The 27,931-nt window shown below is 45.0% G+C and overlaps 1 protein-coding gene across 4 annotated transcripts in view; it reads right to left on the bottom strand.

The window, feature by feature from the left end:
• The window catches only part of LOC124877649 (regulator of G-protein signaling 3-like), a 42,141-nt gene extending 14,521 nt beyond the window's left edge, over positions 1-27,620 (bottom strand). Inside the window, exons 1-16 of one of the 4 annotated variants that reach the window (XM_047381025.1) lie at positions 27,474-27,607; positions 26,796-26,903; positions 25,965-26,144; positions 25,649-25,889; positions 25,398-25,527; positions 25,267-25,317; positions 25,131-25,189; positions 24,956-25,050; positions 22,515-22,583; positions 22,378-22,438; positions 22,125-22,257; positions 4,748-4,956; positions 1,585-1,666; positions 867-972; positions 615-711; positions 211-453 (exon numbers count right to left, since the gene is read on the bottom strand). In XM_047381025.1, coding sequence (XP_047236981.1) covers positions 211-453; positions 615-711; positions 867-972; positions 1,585-1,666; positions 4,748-4,956; positions 22,125-22,257; positions 22,378-22,438; positions 22,515-22,583; positions 24,956-25,050; positions 25,131-25,189; positions 25,267-25,317; positions 25,398-25,527; positions 25,649-25,889; positions 25,965-26,144; positions 26,796-26,903; positions 27,474-27,529 — 1,920 coding nt within the window. In that variant the 5' untranslated portion in view covers positions 27,530-27,607. Of the gene's footprint in view, positions 1-210; positions 454-614; positions 712-866; positions 973-1,584; positions 1,667-4,747; positions 4,957-22,124; positions 22,258-22,377; positions 22,439-22,514; positions 22,584-24,955; positions 25,051-25,130; positions 25,190-25,266; positions 25,318-25,397; positions 25,528-25,648; positions 25,890-25,964; positions 26,145-26,795; positions 26,904-27,473 lie in introns of all 4 variants that reach the window. The other 3 variants (XM_047381022.1, XM_047381021.1, XM_047381024.1) reach the window with 3 other exon arrangements.
• Positions 27,621-27,931: the final 311 nt, after the last annotated feature.

Here is a 27,931-nt window from a genome sequence, read left to right as displayed (position 1 = left end):
CAGTGGGTTTGACTTACTGAAATGGTTTTGGGTCAGAGTAACAATTCTGGCTTATAGTAATGAGTCTGTCGGGGTATTGGTTCTGTTTGTGGGTAATGGTTCTGATTCAGTTTTGGTTCTGACTGAGATTTAGTTTAAAAGTTCTGATTCAGATGAACCTGTGTTCTGTCCTTCCTTTAGACAGCTGTCGCCCCGCCCCCTGTGACTCACCTGTCCCTCAGAGTTAACAGGTGACAGGATGATGTAATTGTCTCCATTTGATGCTGTTGCTCTGGTGCTTTTTATAGTGGAAAACATCTGCTTGTCTTTTGTCTCCTCCTGGTCCTGGTCCTCCTTCCTGTCTCTCCACAGAGAACCCAGAAAACCCCGACCGGACCGGAGTCCCCGACCCTGACTCCATCTGCGACTGTATTTGCTGTGGGCGGGGTGAGACAGCAACTTGGTGGTGGTTAGCTAGGAAACAGAGACATTAATCTATGAGATGCTGCAGCTAAATCTAAACTTCAGATCCAGAACCAAAATTAGCTGACACTGAACATATACACCTAAGTGATGTCAGCGTGAAACATAAGCCAATCAGAGTTGTTTTTAGCAGGTAAACATTCAAGACTCACCGCATTGTGAACCTGTGGGCGGAGCAAAGTTTCACCTGCGGAGCTGAGCTCAGGTAAACCTCTCCAGACCACCAAGACGACCTGGGACGGACAGCTCCTGATTGGACAACATGGATTTTAGAATAAACCTGAGGTCACTCAGACGGGTTCTGAAAGAACCAGACTTCATTTCTGTTGGCCTAAACCTGAGTCATTAATCTTCAGGTGGGCTCGAACCGAACACAGGGCCACCTGACCACACCCTGACGTTACCTGATGGCCTGGGCGAGGTCAGCACATTTCCAGGTTTCCACAGGAAGTCCGTTGAGCTGAAGAACCGAATCTCCCTGACAGAGTCCAGACTGATGAGCTGGACCTCCTACAAACAGGAGAGAAGACCAACAGAATCAAGCTGGGTCTTATTGGTAAAGGATCAGCCCTGTGGTGCTGAAGCACTCATCTTCAGACCAGTTTAATCACGTTTTATTAACATTAGAAGCAGTTCAGTCAGGATTCAAACATTTGAACTAGTTTATTCAATGTTCTAAACAGTTCAGTCCAGTTTCAAACCTGTTTAGATTAGTTTATATACAGTTTGATACAGTCTTTAATCCAGGTTTAAACTGGCTCAGTTGAAATTCTAATTTCAAACCAGTTTTATAAAATCTAACCAAGATTTAAACCAGTTTAATCTGTTCTCGGATCTGTTTGAAAGTCCGATTTTCACCACTTCCGAACCAAAGAAACCACTTTATACCAGTTCACAATTACTATCAGCAAGTGTCATTGAATATTAACCTTATCTCCAACATTTGCTGCTGTCTTTTTTCTTCCTGTAGCACGATAGCTATGTCAAAGTTCACACTGTGCCAGGTGATTACCATGGTAACCAGGTTCAAACTCATTTCAAAGTCCACAGCCGATCCACAGACCTCCTGCTGGATGTGCTACATCATACATGTATGAGTCAGTCTGTTCATGGCAATCTTACCCGGATCTACAGCCTGGACTCTGACAGGACAATCTGAGCAGATTGTAAATCCAAACCCGTCTTTCCCTCGAATAATGTTGATCTGCAAGAAAAAGTTCAGATGGCTCAGAACAGAGGTGGATCAGAACATGTCGGAAGGAAACAGTCCAAGTGGGTCAGTACAGATCTTTAGCATGAAAACCACAAACATCGCTGTCATAACCCTGGATGCATCTTGATTGTTTTAACTGTTTGAGTATTTTGCCTTCAGGTCTGAGTGACCTCTCTTCTCCAGAGAGGATCTTTGGATGTTTATCAGTGAGCCCTTCTGTGGTTGGCTGCTCCTACAGGTGTGTGGGGGCGTGCCAGCTGCTGATTGGTCCAAGCCAAACACTTGGCAGTTTAAAGTGCAGTAGTATATTTAAAGCAGAGGAAGCAGGGGCTGATTTGGTGCTAAACTACAGGTGTTCTTTAAGGACTGAACTGTATTCGCGTAAAATATAAAATACTTAAACTGATCAAACCTCAACTTCACACAGAACAGTGATTCTCTAAAACCCGGTTGGAAATTTTTGAAACTTCTACAGTAAAAAAACTACATAACAGCTGTTCTGGCTTCAGGACCAGCTTAGATAAGAACTGGGAGGAGAAGAAGGGTGCAGGTCCAGGGGGCTTTGTAGATAATACAACCACTAGGGGGCCCCGGAGTATATGCTGATCAGCAGCTCTTTACTTTCTGTGGAAATTGTGTGAATAATTTGTATATAGACACACCAACAAAATCTGATTTAAAATGGAAAATTGTTCTGGAATCAGTTGTTAAACTGTCAGAACCAGAACTCTGCTCAGGTGTTGAACTCACTGACTATCTGTGACAGTCTCCTGTAAGAGCTGTGGTTCTGGTTTGATCATGTAGGAGGCAGTTGTCCAGACCATTGTTCTTCAGTAATCTTTGAGAAATGTCTGTTTTTGTCAGGTCTGGTCTAGAGGCCCATTTGGGTCTTGGTCTCCGAGCTGTTTCCATGACTCTGCAAACAGAGGCAGGGCGACGGAAAGGTCGACTCATCCTGAGACTCTTCTCTGAACAAAGGAAGTTAAATGTCCCTGAGTTTGGACTGACAGGTTCATATTAAAACCAGGGAGAATCTGTGCACGCATCACACTTACTCCTGATTCGAGGTTCTGTTCCCTGATCCTAGTTATTACTCTGCCCAAACGGGAGGCGAATCGTCAGACCCAGGGCTCTCAGGTCCAGGCAAGAAAACAGGTAGAGCACTGACCTCCGACCCATTACCTGAGGGGAACCAGAACCTCCCTCTGTTTCCATCTTGCTAACCTGAGATGTAAATGGATGTTGGTGAAGTCCAATGTACATGTAGTTCCTGGTTCTGGATCGATTCCAGACTTGGACTTTCATATGTCTGAGCAGCAAAGGAACAAAGACCCTGTCCAAACAGGACCCTGACAGATGTTTGTTCAGCGCAGGAGAAGCTAGAGTTTCTTCAAACGGAACCCCATGACCCGAGAACAGCCTCTGGGGCCTCAGGGCTTAAACAGGTTCTTTTGTGGGCCGGGTGTGGAAGAGCATTTGTCTTGCAGTCAGAAAACTGTGGGTGGTCAACAAGCCCTAGGTGGCCCACTAATCTGCCTACAGATGTATAGCTATGTTGGCGCCTGGGACCGGCTCAATCTGGTTCTAGAGTAAAGTGGCCGGTATGACTAGCAAGGTTCTTTATAGGTCCAGTCTTGTTGGTTTGGACTTCTGAAGTGTGTTCACATTCTGAGGAAACAGTGGCATCCTGCTTGGTGGTTCTTAGTTACTGATGCTGAAGGATCATGTGAGAACATTATTTTCCAGCTGATGACACACACACACACACACACACATCCCACACACACACACACTCTTGTTTTGCTATATGTAGTGAGGACCATGTGTTGACTTCCATTGATTTTCAGTCATTTTCAACCCTTTCTATGCCCTAACCCTGACAATAACCCTAAACCTAACCATTACCAGTGCTTACCTAACCCTAACCTTAACCTAAACTCAATTCAAATCTTAGTCCTAGACCTAACCGTTAGCAAAATAGGTTGTGAGGACTAGCAAAATGTCCTCACTTTGGTACAAACGGTCCTCAATTTGATGGTGAAATCGGGAAAATGGTTCTCACTGTGATGCCAAGACAGGAACACACACACACACACACAGCTGCCTATTAAACATTCATCAAACACTCACAGAGGCTTTTACCAGGAAATACTAAAAACAGCTGTGACATCACCCTGAACATCCAGAACCCCAGTCAATCCAGAACAAACTCCAAAGTCAGTGAGAGATTTAGACCTGCGGCAGGTTCTGTCCGATGCAGTCCCGACATAGACGGTGGATGGTGTGCATAGTCAGGATTAGCGGAATTACTAATGCACCTGATCCTGCTGCAGAGCTGAACCGGCACCAGGACTGACTTCTGCTTCAGACCAGAATCAAAAATAAAGGGTCAGTGTGATCCTGCTACACATCCAAGAAGAACCAGTTCTAAAACAGATCTTGATCCCACAGAACCAGAGCCACAATGATGCAGGACCTTGATTCTTGAGTCAAATCCAGACTTCAAAAGAACCAGGAGGTCAGGGTCCACGATCCAGTTCTATCAAGGTTCAGGTGCTTAGTCAGAACCAGTGTGACCAGTATGAAGCCTCAGATGTGGACTGGAAGTGTGTGTGTGGGAGCCAGCAGCGAGAATAATAGCAGGAAACACACACACACACTCTGGGGCGCACTGAAACCCAAAAACAGGGGATGTGTCGCTGCGATAAGACACACACTTCCTGAACAGACTCTGAGCATCGTCAACAACTCAGGACGTTCCCTGGACCCTAGATCAGGTCCAAACTGGGTCCAAAACAAGTCCAGGACACACACCGTCTGAACACACACACAATTTGATGCTATGAGGATTATCAACAGGACCAGATCCAACCTTGGTCCCTGTACCACCTAATAACGCCAAAACCTAATCTTAACCAGGTCCAGACCGCACTCAAAATGGACTCTATTTGTTTCCAGTGCAGATCATGATGAGGTTCAAACCTGGTTTAAACCATCATTTTTTACCATCCTTATCTACTCACTGACCAAGATCCTGAGGAGGTTCTGCTGGTTGATAGATGTTTTACTCACCGCCAGGTGCTGCGAGGTCACATAGCTGCTGTAGTTGGCATCATCAGAGTCCAGGCTGCCGAGCCCACCAGAACCCATGCTGTGTTGGGTTGAAACATTGGGTCTACTTGAGGTGGTTATGGTGCTGACGGACTGTTTGGTTCTGGTCAGGGTGCTGGTGTGGATCAGGTCAGGGTCAGGAGCAGAGTCCGGAGTCCGTCTGAGGTCAGCTGCAAGCAGAAAACCACCATCATCATCCTCATCATCTGCAGCATCTTCCCAAGACCATGCGGTGTTCTTCCAGAACATATCGACTATCTCAGGCTTCAAACCCAACTGGTCAGACCGAGACACAGAGAGAAGTAAACAGAACCTGATCAGAACTTGTGGAAAGGAACCTACAGTAGACAATGAAACCTTCAATGTCCACACAGTTTCTGTTGAACATTTCAGAGCACAAGGGGCCAAAAAACTGCAGCGATCAGCAGAAGATCCTCAGGAGGTTGGTTCAGATTCTGAAACCAAAACCACACTGGACTCTCAGCAGACATCTTGTCCAAACGTAAACTGAAGCAGTTCTGAAACTGAGCGTTCTGTTCCAAAACCAAGAAGAGTCAAAAAGAAGCAAAAAAGTGCAGTTTGGTTCCACACCATCAAACTTAGACCCAACACTGCTGGGTTTTGGACTTAGTGACCCTGAAGAGGAACCAAAACCACAGAAAGTCAGATCAGAACCTCATAACAGATCCGAACCACTCTCAAGTTCCATCTCTCAGTTCTATCTGGTCTTCTTCTGCTGTCGGGGTAAACGAGTGTCCGATCTCTGTGTGATGTCACAGAGAGAGAAAGAGGGGCGGGCGAGGCACTGAGGTACTCGGAGGGTCACATGGTTACCAGCCTGTTTCCCATCACCATGGTTACCACGCAGCCCCCCCGCCACAGAGCCACCAGAGATCAGGAGTCAGTAGCAGTGCTGCTCCTCACTCTTTCTCTCCAGAAATAGACCAACTCACATAGTTACATGTGGGACAGAGCCAGACATGACAGGCGGTGGCGCTAAGTGTCCACAGATAGTGTCCACAGGGACCAACCTCTTCCTAACAGAACCACTCAGACTCCAGGAACTTCCAGCATTTCTTCATGATTCATGGCTGTGTTTGAAGGATGAAGATCATCTGTGACACACTTTCTGCTCGGCTGCTCGTTCAGTCTCCAGCAGAACCTGCTGAGCTGCTGCTGCCCCCATCTGCTCAATAATTCATCAGATGTGTCCACAGCACGTCCTCCCTGTCCCACACTGCTGGGATTAAGCACGCTGCTGAGCTGGAAAACCAGTGCATTTAAAACTGTCTGGGCTGAAAACCAGTGTTTTTCATGCTGCTCTCAGAGTTATGACCAACACTAGGACAATGAATAATATCAGAACCAGTTCTTAAATCACTGCTTTGCTTTCCTTTCTGTCAAAGAACAGATTTTTAAAATTCTATTAGTGGTCCATAAAGCACTAAATGGTCTTGGGCTGAAATACATTTCTGAATTGTTGGTCAGGAAGGAACCATGCAGACCCCTCAGGTCTTCAAAGACCTTCTTCTCCAGAACTAAACACGGTGAGGCAGCATTTAGTTTCTATGCTCTTCGGCTCTGCAACAAACTGCCTGAAAACCTGAGATGTTCAGAAACTGTTGGTTCCTTTATATCAGAACTGAAAAAATGTTTTTTCAAAAGCTGTTTTCATCAAACATTCAGACTACTTACTATACCATCTTTATTTATGAAGCACTTTAAAATAAACTAGGGTTCACAAAGTGCTGCACATATACAAAATAACATAAAACAAAAAAAGATAAATTAGAAAAGAAAGTTAAAATAAACCTGTTTTAATAAAAAAGTTAAAATTTGTTAAAATAGAACAAACTTCTGATGATGTGAAAAACGCTATAACAAATAAATGCGTTTTAAGAAGATTGTTAAACTTAAAGAGTGACGAGGCTCGTCTGACATGCATCGTTGGAGCAGCTACAGCGGGTCACCATTTAGTTTTTGGCACATCAAGGAGCTGCTTTTCAGCAGACCTCAGGGAGTGGGCAGGTATATCTGGATGTAGGAGTTCAGAGAGGTAAGGGGGAGCCAGTCCATTAAGAGACTTAAAAGCAAATAAAAGAACTTTAAAACAGATCCTGAAATGTAAAGGTAGCCCATGAAGTGAAATTAAAATGGGGGTAATGTGTTCGGACTTTCCTGTTCCAGTTAAAAGCTGTGCTGCGGCATTTAGCACAACCTGCAGTCGCTTAATAGATGCATCGCTAACCCCAAAATAAAGTGCGTTACAGTAATCCAGCCTGGATGTGACAAATGCATGGATTATTGTTTCCAAAAGCAGTCTTGATAGAATGGGCTTTCTTTTGGCTAACTGCCTCAAATGGAATAGCTAGACCTCACAATAGCATTTATCCAGCATTGGCTCTCAGGTTTTAGATGTGGATCCATCTTAACTCCTAGGTTTGTGATGATCGGCCAAACATACTGAGCCAAATTCTCAAGATCTATGGCAGGGGTGTGCCACCAAAAACCGTCACTTCTGTTTTTTTGCATGTTCAAGTGTCGAAAGTTCAAAGCCATCCAGACCTTTAGGTCATCCAGACAACAGAGAATCTATTGAGTAACTGTCCTTTTTAAGAATGAGATAAATCTGGGAATCATCTGCATAGCAATGAAAAGAAACCCCATGTTTCCTGAAAAAGCAGCAGCGTAGCAAATACAAAGTAAAAAGAAGGGGGCCTAACACCGAGCTCTGTGGGACCCCATACTGAAGAGAGGCAGCCGATGACACAAACTCGCTAAGTTTGATAGAGAAAGTTTGCTCTGCCAAATAAGATCTGAAACCACTTCAATGCACTACTTCTAACACCTTCCAACTGTTCTAAACAAGACATTAAAATTGTATGATCCACTGTGTCAAATGCAGCAGTGAGATCAAGAAGCACAATAGCACACAGTCACCTGAGTCAGTTGCTAAACCAAAATCATTAATAACTTTAAAAGGGCAGATTCAGTACTGTGAAAAGCTTTAAAACCAGAATGAAAAATGCCATGAATTGCTTGTAAACTATCTTTTCAAGAATTTTTGACATGAAAGGACGTTTTAAGTTCTCATGAAAGGAAGTGGTTCTCCTTGAACTGCCACCTTAATGTGGTGGAGGGGTTTGAGTGCTCGAATGATCCTAGAGGCTATGTTATCTGGGGCTTAAATGCCCCTGGTAGGGTCTCCCATGGCCCTCCCAACAGCCTCTAGGTGACGGGTCAGACAAAGAGCGGTTCAAGAATCCCTCATGGGGACGAAAATATTGAGGCACGTGATGTCGTCCCGTACGGCAGAGCCGGGGTCCCACCCTGGAGCCAGGCCTGGGGTCGGGACGCGCTGGAGAGCGCCTGGTGGCCGGGTCGCTCTTCGCGGGACCCGGCCGGGCCAAGCCCGAACGAGAGACGCGAGGCCATCCCCCAGTGGGCCCACCACCTGCGGGGGGAACCGTGAGGGACCGGTGCAAAGAGGATTGGGTGGCGGATGAAGGTGGAGACCTCAGCAGCTCGATCTCCGGATGTTTAGGCTGGCTCTAGGTATGTGGAATGTCACCTCGCTGGGGGGAAGGAGCCTGAGCTTGTGCGGGAGGTCGAGAGATATCGAGTAGAAATAGTCGGGCTCGCCTCTACGCACAGCTTGGGCTCTGGAACCCATCTCCTTGAGAGAGGTTGGATTCTCTTTTACTCTGGAGTGGCCCACGGGGAGAAGCGTTGGGCTGGTGTGTGTTTGCTTGTTGCCCCCCAGCTCAGCTGTCTCGTGTTGGGGTTTACCCCAGTGGATGAGAGGGTCGTATCCCTGCACCTTCGGGTTGGGGATAGGTCTCTGACTGTCGTCTCGGCCTACGGGCCGAGCGGTAGTGGGGAGTACCCGGCCTTCTTGGCGTCCCTGTCGGGGGTGCTGGATAGTGCCCCTCCCGGGGACTCCATTATTCTGCTGGGGGACTTCAACGCCCACGTGGGGAACGACAGTGACACCTGGAGAGGCGTGATCGGGAGGAATGGCCTCCCCGATCTGAATCCTAGTGGTGTTTTGTTATTGGACTTCTGTGCTAGTCACGGATTGTCCATAATGAACACCATGTTCAAACATAAGGGTGTCCATCAGTGGACTTGGCACCAGGACACCCTAGGCACGAGGTCGATGATCGACTTTGTTGTCGTATCATCAGACCTTCGGCCGCATGTTTTGGACACTCGGGTGAAGAGAGGAGCTGAGCTGTCCACTGATCACCACCTGGTGGTGAGTTGGATCTGCTGGAGGAGGAGAACGCCAGACAGACTTGGCAGGCCCAAGCGCACAGTGAGGGTCTGCTGGGAACGCCTGGCGGAGCCCTCGGCTAGGGATGTATTTAACTCCCACCGCTGGGAGAGCTTTGACCAGATCCCGGGGGATGTTGGAGACATAGAGTCCGAGTCGACCATGTTCTCCGCATCTATTGTCGATGCTGCTGCCAGTAGTTGCGGCCGTAAGGTCTGCGGTGCTTGTCGCGGCGGCAATCCCAGAACCCGGTGGTGGACACTGGCAGTAAGGGATGCTGTCAAGCTGAAGAAGGAGTCCTATCGGCTGTGGTTGGCTTGTGGGACTCCTGAGGCGGCTGATGGGTACCGTGAGGCCAAGGGTGCTGTGGCCCGGGCTGTGACAGAGGCAAAAACTCGGACCTGGGAGGAATTCGGTGAGGCCATGGAGAAGGACTACCGGTTGGTCTCGAAGCGATTCTGGCAAACCGTCCGGCGCCTCAGGAGGGGAAGCAGTGCTTCGCCAACACTGTTTATAGTGGTGGTGGGAGGCTGCTGACCTCGACTGAGGACATTATCGGGTGGTGGAAGGAGTACTTCGAGGATCTCCTCAATCCTGCCATCATGCATTCCGTGGTGGAAACAGAGGCTGGGGACTCGGGGTTGGACTCTTTCATCACCCAGGCTGAAGTCACCGAGGTGGTTAAAAAGCTCCGCGGTGGCAAGGTTTCGGGGGCGGATGAGATCCGCCCTGAGTACCTCAAGTCTCTGGATGTTGTTGGGCTGTCATGGTTGACACGCCTCTTCAACATTGCGTGGCGGTCGGGGACAGTGCCTCTGGACTGGCAGACTGGGGTGGTGGTCCCCCTTCATAAGAAGGGTGACCGGAGGGTGTTTTCCAACTACAGGGGGATCACACTCCTCAGCCTCCCTGGTAAGGCCTACGCCAGGGTATTGGAGAGGAGAGTCCGGCCGATAGTCGAACCTCGGCTTCAGGAGGAGCAGTGTGGTTTTCGCCCCGGCCGTGGAACACTGGACCAGCTCTATACCCTCTACGGGGTACTTGAGGGTTCATGGGAGTTTGCCCAACCGGTTCACATGTGTTCGACTGTGTCCCTCGTGATGCCCTGTGGGGGGTGCTCCAGGAGTATGGAATCGGGGGCCCTTTATCAGGGGCTATCCGGTACGAGCGGAGCAGGAGTTTGGTCCGCATTGCCGGCACTAAGTCGGACCTGCAGGGCTGCCCTTTGTCACCGATCCTGTTCATAACCTTTATTGACAGGATTTCTAGATGCAGCCAAGGGCCGGAGGGGGTCTGGTTTGGGGACCAGTGGATTTCGTCTCTTCTTTTTGCAGATGACATGGTCCTGCTGGCCCCTCTAGCCAAGACCTACAGCATGCACTGGGGTGGTTCACAGCCGAGTGTGAAGCGGCTCGGATGAAGATCAGCTCCTCCAGGTCCGAGGCCATGGTACTCGACCGGAAAAGGGTGGCTTGTCCTCTTCAGGTTGGAGGGGAGTTCCTGTCTCAAGTGGAGCAGTTTAAGTATCTCTGGTCTTGTTCACGAGTGAGGGAAAAATGGAGCGGGAGATCGACAGACGGATCGGTGCGGCTGCCGCAGTAATGGGGGCGCTGTGCTGGTCCATTGTGGTGAAGAGAGAGCTGAGCCGAAAAGCAAAGCTCTAAATTTACCGGTCGGTCTACATTCCTACCCTCACCTATGGCCATGAACTTTGGGTCATGACCGAAAGAACGAGATCCTGGATACAAGCGGCTGAAATGAGCTTCCTCCGTAGGGTGGCCGGGCACTCCCTTAGAGATAGGGTGAGGAGCTCGGCCATCTGGGAGGAGCTCGGAGTAGAACCATTGCTCCTCCACATCGAGAGGAGCCAGTTGAGGTGGCTCGGGCATCTATACCGGATGCTTCCTGGACGCCTTCCTCGGGAGGTGTTCCAGGCACGTCCCACCAGGAGGAGGCCCAGGGGACGGCCCAGGACACGCTGGAGGGACTATGTCTCTCGGCTGGCCTGGGAACGCCTTGGGCTCCCCCTGGAGGAACTGGAGGAGGTGTGACTGGGGAGAGGGACGTCTGGGTGTCTCTGCTGAGTCTGCTGCCCCCGCGACCCGGTCCCGCATAAGCGGAAGACGACGAGTACGAGTACGAGGAAGTTTTAAGATAGGCTTGTAATTGTCAATGGTGTGAGGATCAAGAGCCGGTTTTTTAAGTAAAGGTTGAAGTACTGCCTGTTTAAGAATTTCAGGAACAACACCAGAGGACAAGCTACTATTTATGATTCAGTGTAAAACTGGTGCTACAGTGAGGAAGACCTCTTTAAAATCGAGGAGTTAGAGCATCATATGGAGATCCTGAGGGTTTTAAACAAGCAACCACCTCTTGGAAAGAACGAAAGAAACTGGCTCAAACTTGATGATGAGGACAGAGGGGTCTGGAACAGTGCGGGAGATCTGAGCTTTCAGAGATGATGTTTTATCGACAAAGAACTAGAGACATTTTTGCAGAGGTCTTGACACAGACAGTCTGAGGAGCACGAAGGACCAGTTCAATAGTTTTAAATAAAACATGGGTCTTGTGAAAATTTGCCAGAATAATAGCAGAAAAGTGTTACTTAATTGTTAATATGTGTTTCTTTTGTGCTTGTGTTATTTCTTTTTCTCTTAACTTTGATGTGCTGTGAAGTACTTTGGCTTTTAATTTGAATGAATGGCGCAGGACAAATAAAATCGTTGGTAAACTGGCTGGTTCTTCTTCATCACTGTTACTGAGGTGTTTCTCTAAGATCTTCAGCTCTGTAACCTATAGAGCCAATAAGGAACACTGTCAGCTGAGAAAATGAGGTGGAACACCCAAACTGGGAACCGGGCTCTTTAACCCAGAGTTCTGCTGGGCCAGATAACCCGGAGTGTGTTTATTTTCCCTAAGAATGGGGAAAATACCTTCATTTTACATTAAACTGAAATAAATTATCTTTAAATTTTCCAGACTGGTGAGAGTAAACCAAACACTCTGAGACACTCTGAGTTTGTGGCTTCCAGTCGGTTTTTATCGTTTATCTCTGGAACATCAGATGATTAGAATCTATTTTTCCTAACGGATATTCAGTGTAGACATGGAGAGAAGCAAGCCAGAGACCAAAAGGAATAGACGGCGAAAGGAGACAGACACCTTGATGGACCTGTGATCGGGTTAGACACACCACCGGGCCCAGTTGAGATTCACGTTCAAAATTTGATTGCTCTGATTTATTCACTGGAACATTTTTTAATGTTTCAGCAAGATTGTTCTTTGGTTCTGAATTCCCAGAGAAGAACGGCAGAACCTCCAACGTCTGGCTAAAATGAGAACAGTCAATACTTTGCAGAGCCGCCTTCCTGCCGAGCCAAACAAATGTTGCACAGAGATTCTTGGCCCTCCGAGATGAGAAGCAGGATGTTCAGAACTGCAGATCCGGGAACTCGGCTCAGTTCTAAGATTAAAGTGTCTAAGCGCAAGTGCATTCTGGTACCAGATCTCCAGACCTTCCTCTGATAGGTTCTTCATTTCCTTTCCAAACACAATTCAGGTAATTAGAAAGTCCAGATTATATGAAGTGAGTTTGCCGCTCCAGAGAGAGACCCATTGATAAGGTCAGATCTTTATCCGCTGGAAATGAAAACCTGAAGGTTAATTCTTCAACCCCATGAAAAATATTTACTTCATTAGTTACTAATAGTTTAATAAGCACCAATACTCATTGAACCTCCAGTTGAAGGGTTACTATTGTGACTCTGGGAATGAACATATTTTCATAAAATCTTCCTGTCTTTGTTTTCTTCTAATTTAAACTGTAATCTAAACTGACTTGTGATGGATTTGAGACTGATATGATTTTTTTAGACTGACTGATGCTCTTCATGCAAAGTTTAGCAGTGCCACATTTATCCAACCACCTTCCACATCTCTACACAGGGCGGTATTAATCCAAGTTCTCCTGGGAACATCACAGGTAAAGTTCGGCTCTCTGACACTGAGATAAGCTCCGCCTCCATCTGAGCCAGTCCGACAGACCAGCACCACACTGCTGCTCCCCACAGGTTGCTTGTAGAAACTAAAAACATTTCACCTGTATGGTTTTTATTTATTGTCTGTCCCTGAGGTGACACCAAGATAGCAGCATGTTGGAGTAGCTCTGTTACTTTCAGGGTCAGGGTCAGTTTCATTCTGATATATTATTTTTAAATCCCTTATTTTTCTTTATTGGATGAAAATTGCTTTTTGGACAGTTATTCCCTCTGGTATTGGATGCAGTTCAGCTGAGGATTTTTACTGATACTTTTTACTTTTGGGCATTTGCTATTATATGTAACCATAGTAACAAGGTGTTTTTTCACAACCAGCAAAGTAGGTAGGTAAGTAAGTCAAATTTTCTTCATATAGCACCTTTCACAGATAAAATTCCAAAGTACTTCACAAAACACATAAGTAAAGCAAAACAAATATAAATATCACATTTCTAAGCATCACATTAATTTAAAGCCTGTCAGTACAAATATGTTTTAGCTACATTGTGAATTGATCAACGGAGTTGACACGGCGTAAAAACAATGTAAGGGAATTCCACCATCGGGGTACAACGGCCTGGAACGCCCGATCCCTGCAGGTCTTCAACCTTGTTCGTGGGACAAACAATAGACTGTGATCAGTGGACCTCAGAAGAACTCTGGCAGAAAACTAGGGCTTAAGTAAGTCTAAGATATGGTTTAAAATGAACTGGTAGCCAGTGAAGCGAAGCCAAGACAGGAGTAATATGAGCTCTCCTGCTTATCCCTGTTAAGAGTCTGAATGTGATGCACAACAGATTTGTTGAAACTTCTAAAACGTCCATTACAATGCATTAGCCTCTCAAGAGCAGGTGGTTGCGCTCACAACCACCTACACTTGAACCCCAGTTAGACGAAGGAGATGGTGATCGACTTCAGGACAAGGACACCACCTAACTCACCAGTGAACATCCAGAGGGAGGACTTTGAGGCAGTTGACATTTTTAAGTACCTGGGTGTTCACCTCAACAATAAACTGGACTGGTCCCATAACACCACTGGAAAGGTCAGAGTCGCCTCCACCTTCTGAGGAGACTGAGGTCCTTCAGAGTGAGCAGGCCTTTGCTCAGGACTTTGTATGCCTCTGTGGTAGCCTCTGCCATCCTCAACGCTGTCATCTGCTGGGCTTCAGGGAGCAAAGAGCGGGACAGAAGGAGACTGAACAAGCTGGTTAGGAGGGCCAGCTCTGTCCTGGGCGGCCCACTTGACTCTGTGGAGGTGGAGAGGAGGATGTCACCCAAGCTCACATCCATCATGGACATAACCTCTGACCCACTGAACCAGACTGTAGAGGAGCTGAGCAGCTCCTTCAGTGGCCAACTGAAACGCCCTCAGCGCAGGAAGGAGCGCTACAACAGGTCCTTCATCCCCATCGCTGTCAGATTGTTCTACGATATAATAACCTGTGCAACAGCCTCTGAATTTGTAAATACCTGCAATCATTGTCGCTTTAGCACAATATCCTCCAATACTTAATGTACAATTCAATTCAATTCAGTTTATTTATATAGCACCAATTCACAACACATGTCGTCTCAAGGTTCTTCACAACAGTCAGGTTCATACATTCCAATTAATCGTAACAATTGAACAGTTCAGTCAGATTCAGTTATTTATTCAAATTGGATAAAAAGTTTTTCTATCTAAGGAAACCCAGCAGATTGCATCCAGTCAGTGACTTGCAGCATTCACTCCTCCTGGATGAGCATGTAGAGACAGTGGACAGTCACTGGTGTTGACTTTGCAGCAATCCCTCATACTGAGCATGCATGTAGCGACAGTGGAGAGGAAAAACTCCCTTTTAACAGGAAGAAACCTCCAGCAGAACCAGAACCAGGCTCAGTGTGAACGGCCATCTGCCACGACCGACTGGAGGTTTGAGAGAACAGAGCAGAGACACAAAGAGAACAAAGAAGCACTGATCCAGGAGTACTTTCTATGGGAAGGAAAAGTAAATGTTAATGGATGTAGCTCCTTTAGTCGTTTCATCTAGAAAGAAAGAACAGATAAACTCTGAGCTAGTTTTCAAGGTTAGAGTCTGAAAGAGAGAACATAGAGTTAGTTACAGTAGAAGCTCAGTCAGTAGCCATGTCTAGGAGAGAAAAAGGTTTAAACACTAAAAGACAGGGCTATGTGGATCATCTGTAGAAGGTGAGCATTAAGTTGTTGCCAGCAGAAGCTCGGATGATTCCCCTCTCCAGAAAGGTGTCACAGGTAGACACAGAGTCAGGCCAGGTGTGCTTCTCTGTACACAAGTTATTTAATTTGATTTAATTTTACTTTATTACTGCTACTTGTTTATGCACATCTACCTTGTTCTTCTTTGATTGCACGTTTTTATAACTATCTGCACCCTACTTGTGTGCTACTAAGAGCTGCTGAACAGGTTCATTTCTCCACTGTGAGATTACTAAAGTCTATCTTATCTTGTCTTATGAGAAACAATTGATTAGCATCTCAAAAGCTCAAATAATACTTCAACTAAAAAAAAACTGCTTAGTTAATCACTTAACCTGGATGGCATTAAATTGACCTCTGATAATAAAGTAAAAACCTTGGTGTTAACTTTGACTAGGACATGTCATTTAAATCCCATATTAAACAGGTTTCTAGGATTTCCTTCTTTCACCTCCAGAACATTGCCAAAATTAGAAATATCCTGTCCAGCAGTGACGCTGAAAAACTAGTCCATGCATTTGTTACTTCAAGGCTGGACTATTGTAATTCTTTACTATCAGGATGTCCACAAAATGCAGTTAAAAGCCTTCAGCTGATTCAAAACAAGAGTTCTGATGAAAATTAAAAAGAGAGATCATATTTCTCTTATTTTAGCTTCCCTTCATTGGCTCCCTGTTAAATCCAGAATAGAATTAAAAATTCTCCTCCTCACATATAAAGCCCTTAATGATCTAGCTCCATCATACATCAGAGATCTGATTGGTCCATATGTTCCTAACAGAGCACTTTGTTCTCAGACTGCAGGTTTACTGGTGGTTCCTAGAGTCTCTAGAAGTAGAATGGGAGGCAGATCCTTTAGTTATCAGGCTCCTCTCCTGTGGAACCAGCTCCCAGTTTTAGTCCGTGAGGCAGACACCCTGTCTACTTTTAAGGCTAGGCTTAAAACTTTCCTTTTTGATAAAGCTTATAGTTAGAGTGGCTTAGTTTATCCTGAGCTATCTCTGTAGTTATGCTGCTATAGGCTTAGACTGCTGGAGGACATAATGACCACTTTCACCCTCTTCGCTACGTTCTCATACTACTCTCCAATTTTGCATTGTTTGCTGTTATTTCAACTTTTAACTTTGTTCTCTCTTTTCTCTTCCTAGAAGCTACACCTGGCCTGACTCTGTGTCTACCTGTGACACCTTTCTGGAGAGGGGAATCGTCCGAGCTTCTGCTGGCAACAACTTAATGCTCACCTTCTACAGATGATCCACATGGCCCTGTCTTTCAGTGTTTAACCCTTTCTCTCTCCTAGACATGGCTACTGACTGAGCTTCTACTGTAACTAACTCTATGTTCTCTCTTTCAGACTCTAACCTTGAAAACTGGCTCAGAGTTTATCTCTTCTTTCTTTCTAGATGAAACGACTAAAGGAGCTACATCCATTAACATTTACTTTTCCTTCCCATAGAAAGTACTCCTGGATCAGTGCTTCTTTGTTCTCTTTGTGTCTCTGCTCTGTTCTCTCAAACCTCCAGTCGGTCGTGGCAGATGGCCGCTCACACTGAGCCTGGTTCTGGTTCTGCTGGAGGTTTCTTCCTGTTAAAAGGGAGTTTTTCCTCTCCACTGTCGCTACATGCATGCTCAGTATGAGGGATTGCTGCAAAGTCAACACCAGTGACTGTCCACTGTCTCTACATGCTCATCCAGGAGGAGTGAATGCTGCAAGTCACTGACTGGATGCAATCTGCTGGGTTTCCTTAGATAGAAAAACTTTTAATCCAATTTGAATAAATAACTGAATCTGACTGAACTGTTCAATGGTTACGATTAACTGGAATGTATGAACCTGACTGTTGTGAAGAACCTTGAGACGACATGTTGTGAATTGGAGCTATAGAAATAAACTGAACTGAATTGAACTACAAACTCAAATCCCAGATGAGTTAAAGAGGATTTGCAGTGGATGCAGAGCAGGAGCAAAGAAAAGAGAGAGGCATGGATTGTTTAAACAAATCAAACGCAGATTGAACTGAGCCTCTGGTCCTGCCCCTCGGTGATAGCTGAGCAAACCAGGCCAGCGACCAGGCCAGTGGGAAAGGTCCCGGTGCTCCCAATGGCCAGTCCGCCCCTGAGCCTAGGTGACAGGAGTCAAACAAACCTTCTTTTAATACGGCAGTTCACACATTCCAGCATCAAGGCCAGAAACCAATACACTGTGATACAATAATCACAAATATGCAGCTTGACCTGTTAAAAATCAATTGACAGCATTGAGATCTTTATAATACCTCAACTATAACCCCAAATCTCTGATGAGCTCTGCGCCGTGGATGCAGACCAGGAGAAAAGAGAAAAGAGAGAAGGAGGAAATTCAGATCATGTCCTCCATCAGTTCTGATGGGCAATGTGAGATCGATGGGAGACAAGCTGGATGAACTCCAAACCCTTACAAGGACCCAGCCAGAGGGAATGTAGTGTTATGTGTTTCACTGAGACATGGCTGCAGGATCATATCCCAGACTCCAGCGTCTCTCTGCCAGGCTTTCTGACCATTTGAGCAGACAGAGGTTTAAAGAGGAGCGGCAAACGCAATGGAGGTGGATTATGGGTAATGGCCTGCACGTATACAGAGCTTTATCAAATCCTCAGAGACCACAAAGCCCTTCACACTACATTCATTCATCCACCCATTCACACTGACAGTGGTAGCTTACATTGTAGCCACAGCTGCCCAGAGGCACCCTGACAGAAGTGAGGCTGCTATACAATCAGCGCCACCGAGCCCTCTGACCACCATCAGCAAGTAAGGAGGGCCAAGTGTCTTACCTAAGGACACACCAACTGCGGGGGTTTGAACTGGCAACCCACAGGTTACAGGACAAACTCTTCCACTGTCTCCACCGTCGCTGATTAGTAGTGCTCGTGAACAACAGATGTAATCCAAGACACTCCATCAACCTTAGATACACGGTTAAATCTAATAAATCCTCCGGCCGTAAGAAATTACTTATGGTCTGTGTGAACCATCTCCCACTCAGTTCCTGTTCACATGAGGGAAAAGCTGTTAATCAGTTTTTAACATCAAAACTATCAAGACATCTTTCCTGCTTTTAGAATGAATAAAACAAGTCTTTGTTTCACTGTTTGAATTTTATACCTTTAAATGGTTTATCAGCCCGCCCTGACCCGGACTGTTACCTGATTAATCTCTGTGTTGCCTGATCCAGTTCAATAAAAACTGAATTCCTACTTTGATTCTGTCAGAAACTATAACTGAGTCACTTACCAAGTAATCTGATGAATATAACGTACAGTTAGGTGTCTTTATTTCCTCAGTTCTAACATTTGAATCTGTAAATTCCTGATTATCGATAACATTGTTTAACATTTAGATATTTCCTGTAATCAGCTGTCTTCCCCTTCTCTTCAACCCATTCAGCCAGAAAACAATTGTCTGCTCCCAACATTTTCCTTTTTCCAGTTGATGAAAAACCAAAACGTTGTTTTTTCCCTCTCAGTTTTTCTTCCACACTGATTGATTCTCAGATTCCTTTTGTTGCCTATATTTTAATTTGATGAATCCAACTGACTTCACATTTGAATTATTCCCTCCTATCATTATGTCCAACAACCATGAGGTCTTCCATAAAGTCATAATGGAAGTCTTCTTCTTAAAAATATCTAGAATAAAAAAGCAAAGCAATAAATCAATGTTTTAATCTCCTCCTCTTCTTCATGTCAAGCAGGTGGGTCACCCACAGAAAACGCTCTTTGTTCTTACTATTTAGGCTTAATTAATTTGTCACAAATGCAATGCTTCGGTGTCATAGTTCAGTCTTAAAGAGGCTTTTATGCTGAAAAATACTTTTATTTATTAAATGATTTCAATATTTCCATGTGTCAATTTGTGAGAAGAAAGTTGTCCATTTAGATGAAATATATTTTATTCAGATGATCCTCTGTATTTTACTAAGTGACTCTAACACATTTCTAACATCGGTTAAAGTCAGACTGATTCATTTTTAGCCAGTTTGTAGTAAATCCTCATGATTCAATTCAATTCAATTCAAAAATACTTTATTGACCCCAAGGGCAAATTAAATGTTGTAGCTCATATTCTGCAGGGTCTGTTTGTCAGGTGGTCTTTGATCCAGGAGATTGTTGAGGCCTCCACCTGAGTCTTCTGGAGTTTCTGACAAAGCAAATCGGGTTGGATTGAGTTAAATGTTCTGGAGAAATCAAAGAACATGATCCTCACAGTGCTGCTGGCTTTGTCCAGATGACAGTGGGTTTGTTGAAGCAGGTGTTTGATGGCATCTTCAACTCCAACTCCACAGCGATAAGCAAACTGAAGGAGGTCCTGATAGTTTATTGTTTGCTTACTCAGGTGGACCAACAGGAGTCTCTCTAGGACCTTCATGATGTGAGACCCTAACCCTAACCTCACTCTGGCTGGATCCTTTGTAGGGCTTGGAGTTCATCCAACTTGTTTCCCAACGATCTCACATTGCCCATCAGAATCGACGGAAGAGATGGTTTGAACTTCCTCCTTCTCTCTCCTCTCTTTGCTCCTGCTCTGCATCCACGGCGCCTCCTTTTCAACTCATCTGAGATTTGGGGTTGTAGTTGAAGTATTATTTGAGCTTTTGAGATATTTTACACAAAAAAACCTGTTGCCATGGTGACACATCATACCAAATGTCCAAAAGTAAACAAGTATCAGCGAAAATCTTTCCAGCTGCACAGTATCCGATACCGGAGAGGACAATTGTCCAAAAACATCTGTTGTTGTCCACCACAAGAGAAATTTGAGTTATTAATCAGAATGAAAAGTAACAGAGCCGCTCCAATCTGCTGCCACCTTGAGAGGCGCATTTCTAGAATGAACACATCTGACACAGCAGAAAAAATCAAGGATCATTTAAGCTGCTGGCATAGATAACAAGGAGATCAACCAGAAAACTAACAAGGTTAGTGGATCCAAGCCGGCAGACAACAGAACCAGAATCAATTCTAATAAATTCAACTTGATCACAAAGTTCCTTCTTACACCCTTGTATAAATCTGATGTTGCTCAGATAATATTGTAAAAGCAGGTTTGTACTGTTGACAATAACCTTTATTCTGTATATAAATGTAGTTATTTTTTATGATGGATCAGTTAATTATTCTGTTTAATATTTACTATTAAAAACAACATCAGGACAGATTTACACTTCCTCTTGCTGGTTGTTCTGATGAATAAAAATACCTTTTAAAAGAATTGAAAAATCTCAAAAACATTATTACTCTGCTTAAATAACATGGTTGGTCAAGACTCATAGTTGTTTAAGACTCAAAATTAAAAGTTTAGGACTTTGACTCGACTCAAGACTTGCATACTTTGACTTTAGACTTGACTCGAGACTTAGGTGAAAAGACTTGAGAGTTACTTGTGACTTGCAAAACAATGACTTGGTTCCACCTCTGGGACTAGGTTTTGTGAGGATGTGCTGCTTTAGAAAAATGTCTCTGGCATCATTAGGGACTCATACTTTGTTCTCAGAGAGGACAGCCGCTTGCAGTCTTTCTGGTGAACAGTACCAAACTCAGAGTGTGGGCCCACAGATGAACTGAGCTGAAGTTGTGAACGTTAAAATGCATGGAAAGCTTTGGGGCCTTCAGCCTTCAGCTTTAGCTCCAGCTTCCACTGAGGGCTTTTCTGCTGCTTTGTCGTTTCATTATGAACAGAGAAAAAAATCCTCACTGAGAGCAAAGTGTACCGGAGTCAAATTCCTTGTTTGTCTGTACAAACTTGGCAATAAAGCTGATGAATAAAGCTCTAACTCCCTTATGACCAAACCTTTTTTGACAACCAACATGAATTTATTTTAATTTAATGAAAACAAAACAGTTTTCAAAATGTGCAGTTTTGAGTATTTGGCAGTTAGTCTCTGTTACTGTGAGTTTGTTAAATGAATCTGGATCTCTGCCCTGACATGATGGTAATAAGAGGGTTAAAATGGACCTCAGTCTAAATGGACGCTTTCACTCACAATCTCAGTTTTCTTTTGTTTTACAGGATGTGAATGAGAGCAGCTGTTTAGAAAATGTAGCCATAAAATGCAGTTTTTGAGAATCACTGATAAGCTGGAACAGGTTCAACATCCACAACTTGAAAGATGTGTCTGATGGTTTATTCCTCCATTTCAACAAACACAGATCCATTCTCCATTGTTTCCTGCTGGTGCTCCCACTCTGGTAGAAACCACAGGCCCACCCCAGTGCATGCTGGTCCAAAACCTGTCCCTCTAAATTATCCATTTATTAACAGAGGAGGTTTGAACAGAATGACAACCTCATGTTTAGCCCTCATGATCTCTGGTGTTCCCTGTGAGGGCCGCTTACCACGGGTTGGGAACCAGTTAGCAGACGCTAGTTCTACTTATTCAGATCCAAGCAACCGCTAAGATAAAACGACACAAACAGCGTCACCCATGGCCACAAAAATAATAAGCTAGGTTTCCTCAGTCTCTGAAACAATTATTAAACCATGGAGCCAGACAAAACACAGCTGATTTTCATTATAACCACAGAGCAGAACCAGAACTACTGGACCACAGAGATAGACCCAGACCATAGACCATGCCTCAACCTTTCAACGTGCAGGTAATGGACCAGCTTTATCCTGTTCATCTCATCTAGACTCTTGTGGATCTGGCGGGACTTGTACAAATTCAATTGGCTTACTGTCTTCAGTCTCTGATCAACCTATCAGCTGTGAGTAGGGTCGCATCGCTGACGAACATCCAGTCACAGAGCAACTTCAGCATGGACTCACCTGTAGACTCCACCTCCTGCCTCTCTACCGTCACCTGGAGGCTTTTTATTGGTCTGTAACTCTGTGATGTCACTCTCATGTGTTTGCTGTGTCCAAACTCCTCCCCCAGCAGGTAGAACCAACCAGTGATCAGCTGTGGGGTCAAAAGGGATTCAGGTAACATTACAACACTCAGGTGTTTCCAAAATAAATCTCTCCATCTCCACAGCCAATCCTAGATCAGCAATCTTAGTTGTGATTGGTTTAACCTTACCTGAGAAGAGTGGCTGAGGGAACCAATCCCAAAACTCATACAGCCAATCAGCTGGCTGCACCTGAGGAGATGCAGAAACATGTGTGAAGCTCCACCCCCTACCTGCTGGGGTTCAGCATAATTGAGTCATCAGTTACCTGGGTTTAGGTAGTCTCCTGAGCACCGAGACCAACAACCGGCTGAGGTGGAGGGGCTCTGACACACACCTGAGACACACCCACACAGTTCAGTTCATTTAAAGGTCATCTGAAGGCCCCTTACTAACCGCTCCAACTTACAGGTCCTTCTCAAAATATTAGCATATTGTGATAAAGTTAATTATTTTCCATAATGTCATGATGAAAATTTAACATTCATATATTTTAGATTCATTGCACACTAACTGAAATATTTCAGGTCTTTTATTGTCTTAATACGGATGATTTTGGCATACAGCTCATGAAAACCCAAAATTCCTATCTCACAAAATTAGCATATTTCATCCGACCAATAAAAGAAAAGTGTTTTTAATACAAAAAACGTCAACCTTCAAATAATCATGTACAGTTATGCACTCAATACTTGGTCGGGAATCCTTTTGCAGAAATGACTGCTTCAATGCGGCGTGGCATGGAGGCAATCAGCCTGTAGCACTGCTGAGGTCTTATGGAGGCCCAGGATGCTTCGATAGCAGCCTTTAGCTCATCCAGAGTGTTGGGTCTTGAGTCTCTCAACGTTCTCTTCACAATATCCCACAGATTCTCTATGGGGTTCAGGTCAGGAGAGTTGGCAGGCCAATTGAGCACAGTGATACCATGGTCAGTAAACCATTTACCAGTGGTTTTGGCACTGTGAGCAGGTGCCAGGTCATGCTGAAAAATGAAATCTTCATCTCCATAAAGCTTTTCAGCAGATGGAAGCATGAAGTGCTCCAAAATCTCCTGATAGCTAGCTGCATTGACCCTGCCCTTGATAAAACACAGTGGACCAACACCAGCAGCTGACACGGCACCCCAGACCATCACTGACTGTGGGTACTTGACACTGGACTTCTGGCATTTTGGCATTTCCTTCTCCCCAGTCTTCCTCCAGACTCTGGCACCTTGATTTCCGAATGACATGTAGAATTTGCTTTCATTGGAAAAAAGTACATTGGACCACTGAGCAACAGTCCAGTGCTGCTTCTCTGTAGCCCAGGTCTGGGGAATGCGGCACCTGTAGCCCATTTCCTGCACACGCCTGTGCACGGTGGCTCTGGATGTTTCTACTCCAGACTCAGTCCACTGCTTCCGCAGGTCCCCCAAGGTCTGGAATCGGCCCTTCTCCACAATCTTCCTCAGGGTCCGGTCACCTCTTCTCGTTGTGCAGCGTTTTCTGCCACACTTTTTCCTTCCCACAGACTTCCCACTGAGGTGCCTTGATACAGCACTCTGGGAACAGCCTATTTGTTCAGAAATGTCTTTCTGTGTCTTACCCTCTTGCTTGAGGGTGTCAATAGTGGCCTTCTGGACAGCAGTCAGGTCGGCAGTCTTACCCATGATTGGGGTTTTGAGTGATGAACCAGGCTGGGAGTTTTAAAGGCCTCAGGAATCTTTTGCAGGTGTTTAGAGTTAACTTGTTGATTCAGATGATTAGGTTCATAGCTCGTTTAGAGACCCTTTTAATGATATGCTAATTTTGTGAGATAGGAATTTTGGGTTTTCATGAGCTGTATGCCAAAATCATCCGTATTAAGACAATTAAAGACCTGAAATATTTCAGTTAGTGTGCAATGAATCTAAAATATATGAATGTTAAATTTTCATCATTACATTATGGAAAATAATGAACTTTATCACAATATGCTAATATTTTGAGAAGGACCTGTATGTGCACTAAGATGGAATCCAAATTCTGTTCAGAACGATCCAAATGTCACTTCCGTCGCGTCGTCACAATCAGAACCAGCACAAAGGTTCTATGTGAGGAAGCCCAACCAAACACTGCAGCAATGCCTTCTCCTGGCATGCATGTGGTGACAATGGAGAGGACCAACTCCCTTTTAACAGGAAGAAACCTCCAGCAGAACCAGATCCAGAACCAGTGTCAGTATAATGGTCAGGTTCTGTCCTCTCAGTCTGTCTGCCACGATTACCTGATCAACACCACGCTTCAGAAGATCTTTGAAGGATTTTATATGGATCTGATGTGCCTGTTTCTCCCGTCCTTAAACCAGAAGATGTGAAAGCATGAATAAGACATTGGTCCAGATAAAGCTGATCCTGGAACCCATAGCCCGATCCATTTCCTTCTCACAAAAACAGAGTTCACCTCAGGAAGACTGAATGACATGAAATTAAATATTCAGTTTTAAGCTGAATAAAACAGACCTTTTTATTTTAGTGGTTTCTAATCAATCAAAGCATCTGTTTCCAGATGTTCTGAGCGAACCCAGAGAACTTTGTGCTGGATGGAGAGCTATAAACAGTTCTGAACATCTGCATTGTTTGAAAAAAGTCTAAAAGCTCTTTATTTTACAACTTGACGTGATCTGGTACCAAAACAGCTCAATCAACACCAGCTCAGCTTCACTCAGGAGGAGCAGAACATCAGAACTCACAGAGAGAAGTTCCGCTGGTACGCTGGGTTTTTATTGTTGCGAAAAGTTTGAGTTTTTATCCCGATGCTGTCATGGAGGTCAGAGGTCACGCTGAGCTGTGAACACACACACACAAACCTGAGGTAGCTGCAGGATGTCAACTTTCACCTGTTGAGCAACACCTTCATCTTCTCACCTTTACGTACGAGTCACATGACCCGCAGGATTTTCCCATCAGCCCTCTGGCCTCATGGACTGCAAATATGACAAGAAGTTCACCAATCAATATCAGACCAGTGACGGACCTATGCTTCATCCTGATGCATACTTACTGTGGATGATGAGCTGTCCTGCCTCCAGAGTGATTGACAGCCTTAGCTGACCTATAGAGAGCCAGACAGTTATAACTGACAGCTGATTGCTCCAATCATTGATGACCAATTAACCCAATTAATGATCAAACCTCTGCCTCTGAATGCTGATTGGTGGATCTTCCTCCTCCTGGTCCTGGGCCTAGTCTCAGACCTGGATATGGTCTCCTGTAGCCACCCTGCTCTTCTGTCAGAACTCCTGCTGGTTCTGGTCTCTGAGAACTGAGAAGAGATCAAAACTGATGTGAATCTGGACCCAATCTGAGACCAAGTAAACAGATGAGACCCTAACCCCTACCCCTCTGGTCCATGATCAGAGGTCTAGCCAAAGGGTGCCACTGACCTTAGAGCTGGTTCTGGTTTCTTTGTTCTGATCCACATTTGTCTCAGTGGATCCTGCATCAGTCTGGTCTTTGGGGACAAAATCAATAACATTGTTTTTGTCTTTAATCTGGACAGAGTTCTGGATCCTGGTCTTCCTGATCAGTGCCAATCTGATTTCTGGTCTGCAGGACTGGAGCTCATGTCCAGACCTGAATCCAGATCCAGCTGCATACCTGGTTCTGGTACTGTTCTGTAAAAACCTGCAGGGAGTCAGAAACCATCAGTGTCTGGAACCAGAGTTCTCAATCAGTGATTGGTACAGGGTCTGGTCTAACCATCTGTAGTCTTTGTAGAGATTCTGTATTTTTCTGGTCTGGTGCAGACCTTCTCCTGGGTCTGTGTTCTCCTTCCTCCTGCCCGTTATCAGCCTTTCTTCCTCCTCCTCTTTGCTCCTCCTTTTGCTGTCCAGTACCCTGGCCTCCTGGTGCAGCTGGGGACCAGCTCCTCTACAGGCCCTATGGGAGAAAGTAGTTTGTGTCTGGTAGCAGCAGGGGGAGCTGCTGAGTTTCAGAAGGTGGTTCTGATGCACATTTAGCATACATTACCCAGCATGCACTGCTGGTCATTTCGGTATAAATGTGAGCTTAGGATGTGAGAATTTAACAAGTGTAAGAGAAGAACCAGATCAAAATCAGGAGCAGAAAACTTTTTCCCAGCAGAATTAGCAACAACAGGGAGAACTGTAGCAGAAACTAAAGCAGCTCCGTAATAGACTGCTCAGAACCAGAACCAGAGCCAGGAACAGGACGCTACTGGAAGAAGATGGTTACATATGTATTCAATAAGACATGAATTCACGTGGGAAATGAATTTGTCTTTGCTGATCAGTCATACAGTAGGTAGGAGAAAAGCTCTCTGTAACAAACACAATGATGTTGTGCCACAAGGCATGCTGGGTATTTTTCTACGAGGCAGGTGGATTGAGAGAAAAAAGCTGATGTTTTATTTGAAAGCACACAGAGGCCCCGAGGCAGCAGATAATCCAGCTTTTGGTTCTCTATTTCAGAATTCCAGTTCTGATTTATCATTCTGTCTGATCCATGGTTCTAATGGAACCTTGGTTCTAATCTATTCTTAAATCTGGCAGGTCATAGATTCTAACTGACCTTTGGTTCTGAAGGGTCCTCCATCCTGTTCTCTGAGGACAACAACAGGTCCTGTGATTGGACACTTTACATATAAGGACATCCTTAGAACCGAGATGAGGTTCGCTGCTGAGACAAAAACCCAAAACACGAAGACCCAAACGAGATGAGACACAAGAGTTAGATACACTTGATACTCTGATTAACACTAATGAGGAGGGTGCCTGGGTGTTCTGAATCAGCACCACTGAGACCTGCCTCTGTTTGGTTAGGTATCTTGTGTCTGCAATATAACATGGAGGAGCACTGAACCAGAACCTCCTTATGTTTGAGGACAGTGGGAGACAGAGACGATAGACAGTGTCTCTGAAACCTCTAAACAGGTGACAATGACTGTAAAGCACCTTCCAGATTACCCTGGAAACATCTGTTGAGCCTAAAGCTTATGATCCATGACAAGAACTTTCTGATGAAAAATATTTAAGATGAGTCTAGAAGTCTTTTACCGTATTAGATATGAAACCAAGCAGGTCAATGAATCTGTTTTTACTGATCAGTCCTACAGTAGATAGGAGCACCCTGCTGCTGAAGAATACAGAAGGTCCCCTGCTACTGATTGTGATGTCAATGCATTATCTATATTCTTCATCCAAATAACAAAAATGATCCTTTCAGATTAAGGTTCTGATTCATTCTCACCTTTCTCTGCTGCAACGAGATGATGTGTCCATGAGTGGGCTGTCCCAGAGCAACATATAACTAACTAGTACTCACTGTTAACTGACTGACTGACCAATCAACTAACTAAAGTCTCTCTTCTTTCTGTTTTTCCCACAAAAAGAAAAATTTAAACTTGCAACAGTTTGTCGGTTGAATGAAACCCTCCCAACTGTTTCCTGTCTAGCCTGTCAGAATGAAACCCAGATCACTGTCACTAAAAAGGTTCTGTTCTGGGCTTCTGGGCCCCTCCTGGCCCGGGCTGGGGTTTCTATGGGATGTCAGGTTAACAGCTACCAGGCTGTGTGTGAGCTCTGCCATTGGCTGTTGTAGTAACACAGTGAACCAATCAGATTAGTCTCTAATGGTGCTTTTATTCTGAAAGAGTCAGTCTAGTTTTCTGAGGTAATGATAAATCCAAGTTACTGAAACTTCCTGCT

The sequence above is a fragment of the Girardinichthys multiradiatus genome, chromosome 12, assembly GCF_021462225.1.
Source record: "Girardinichthys multiradiatus isolate DD_20200921_A chromosome 12, DD_fGirMul_XY1, whole genome shotgun sequence".
Lineage (NCBI taxonomy): Eukaryota > Metazoa > Chordata > Actinopteri > Cyprinodontiformes > Goodeidae > Girardinichthys > Girardinichthys multiradiatus.
This window is presented reverse-complemented; position numbering and strand designations above follow the sequence as displayed.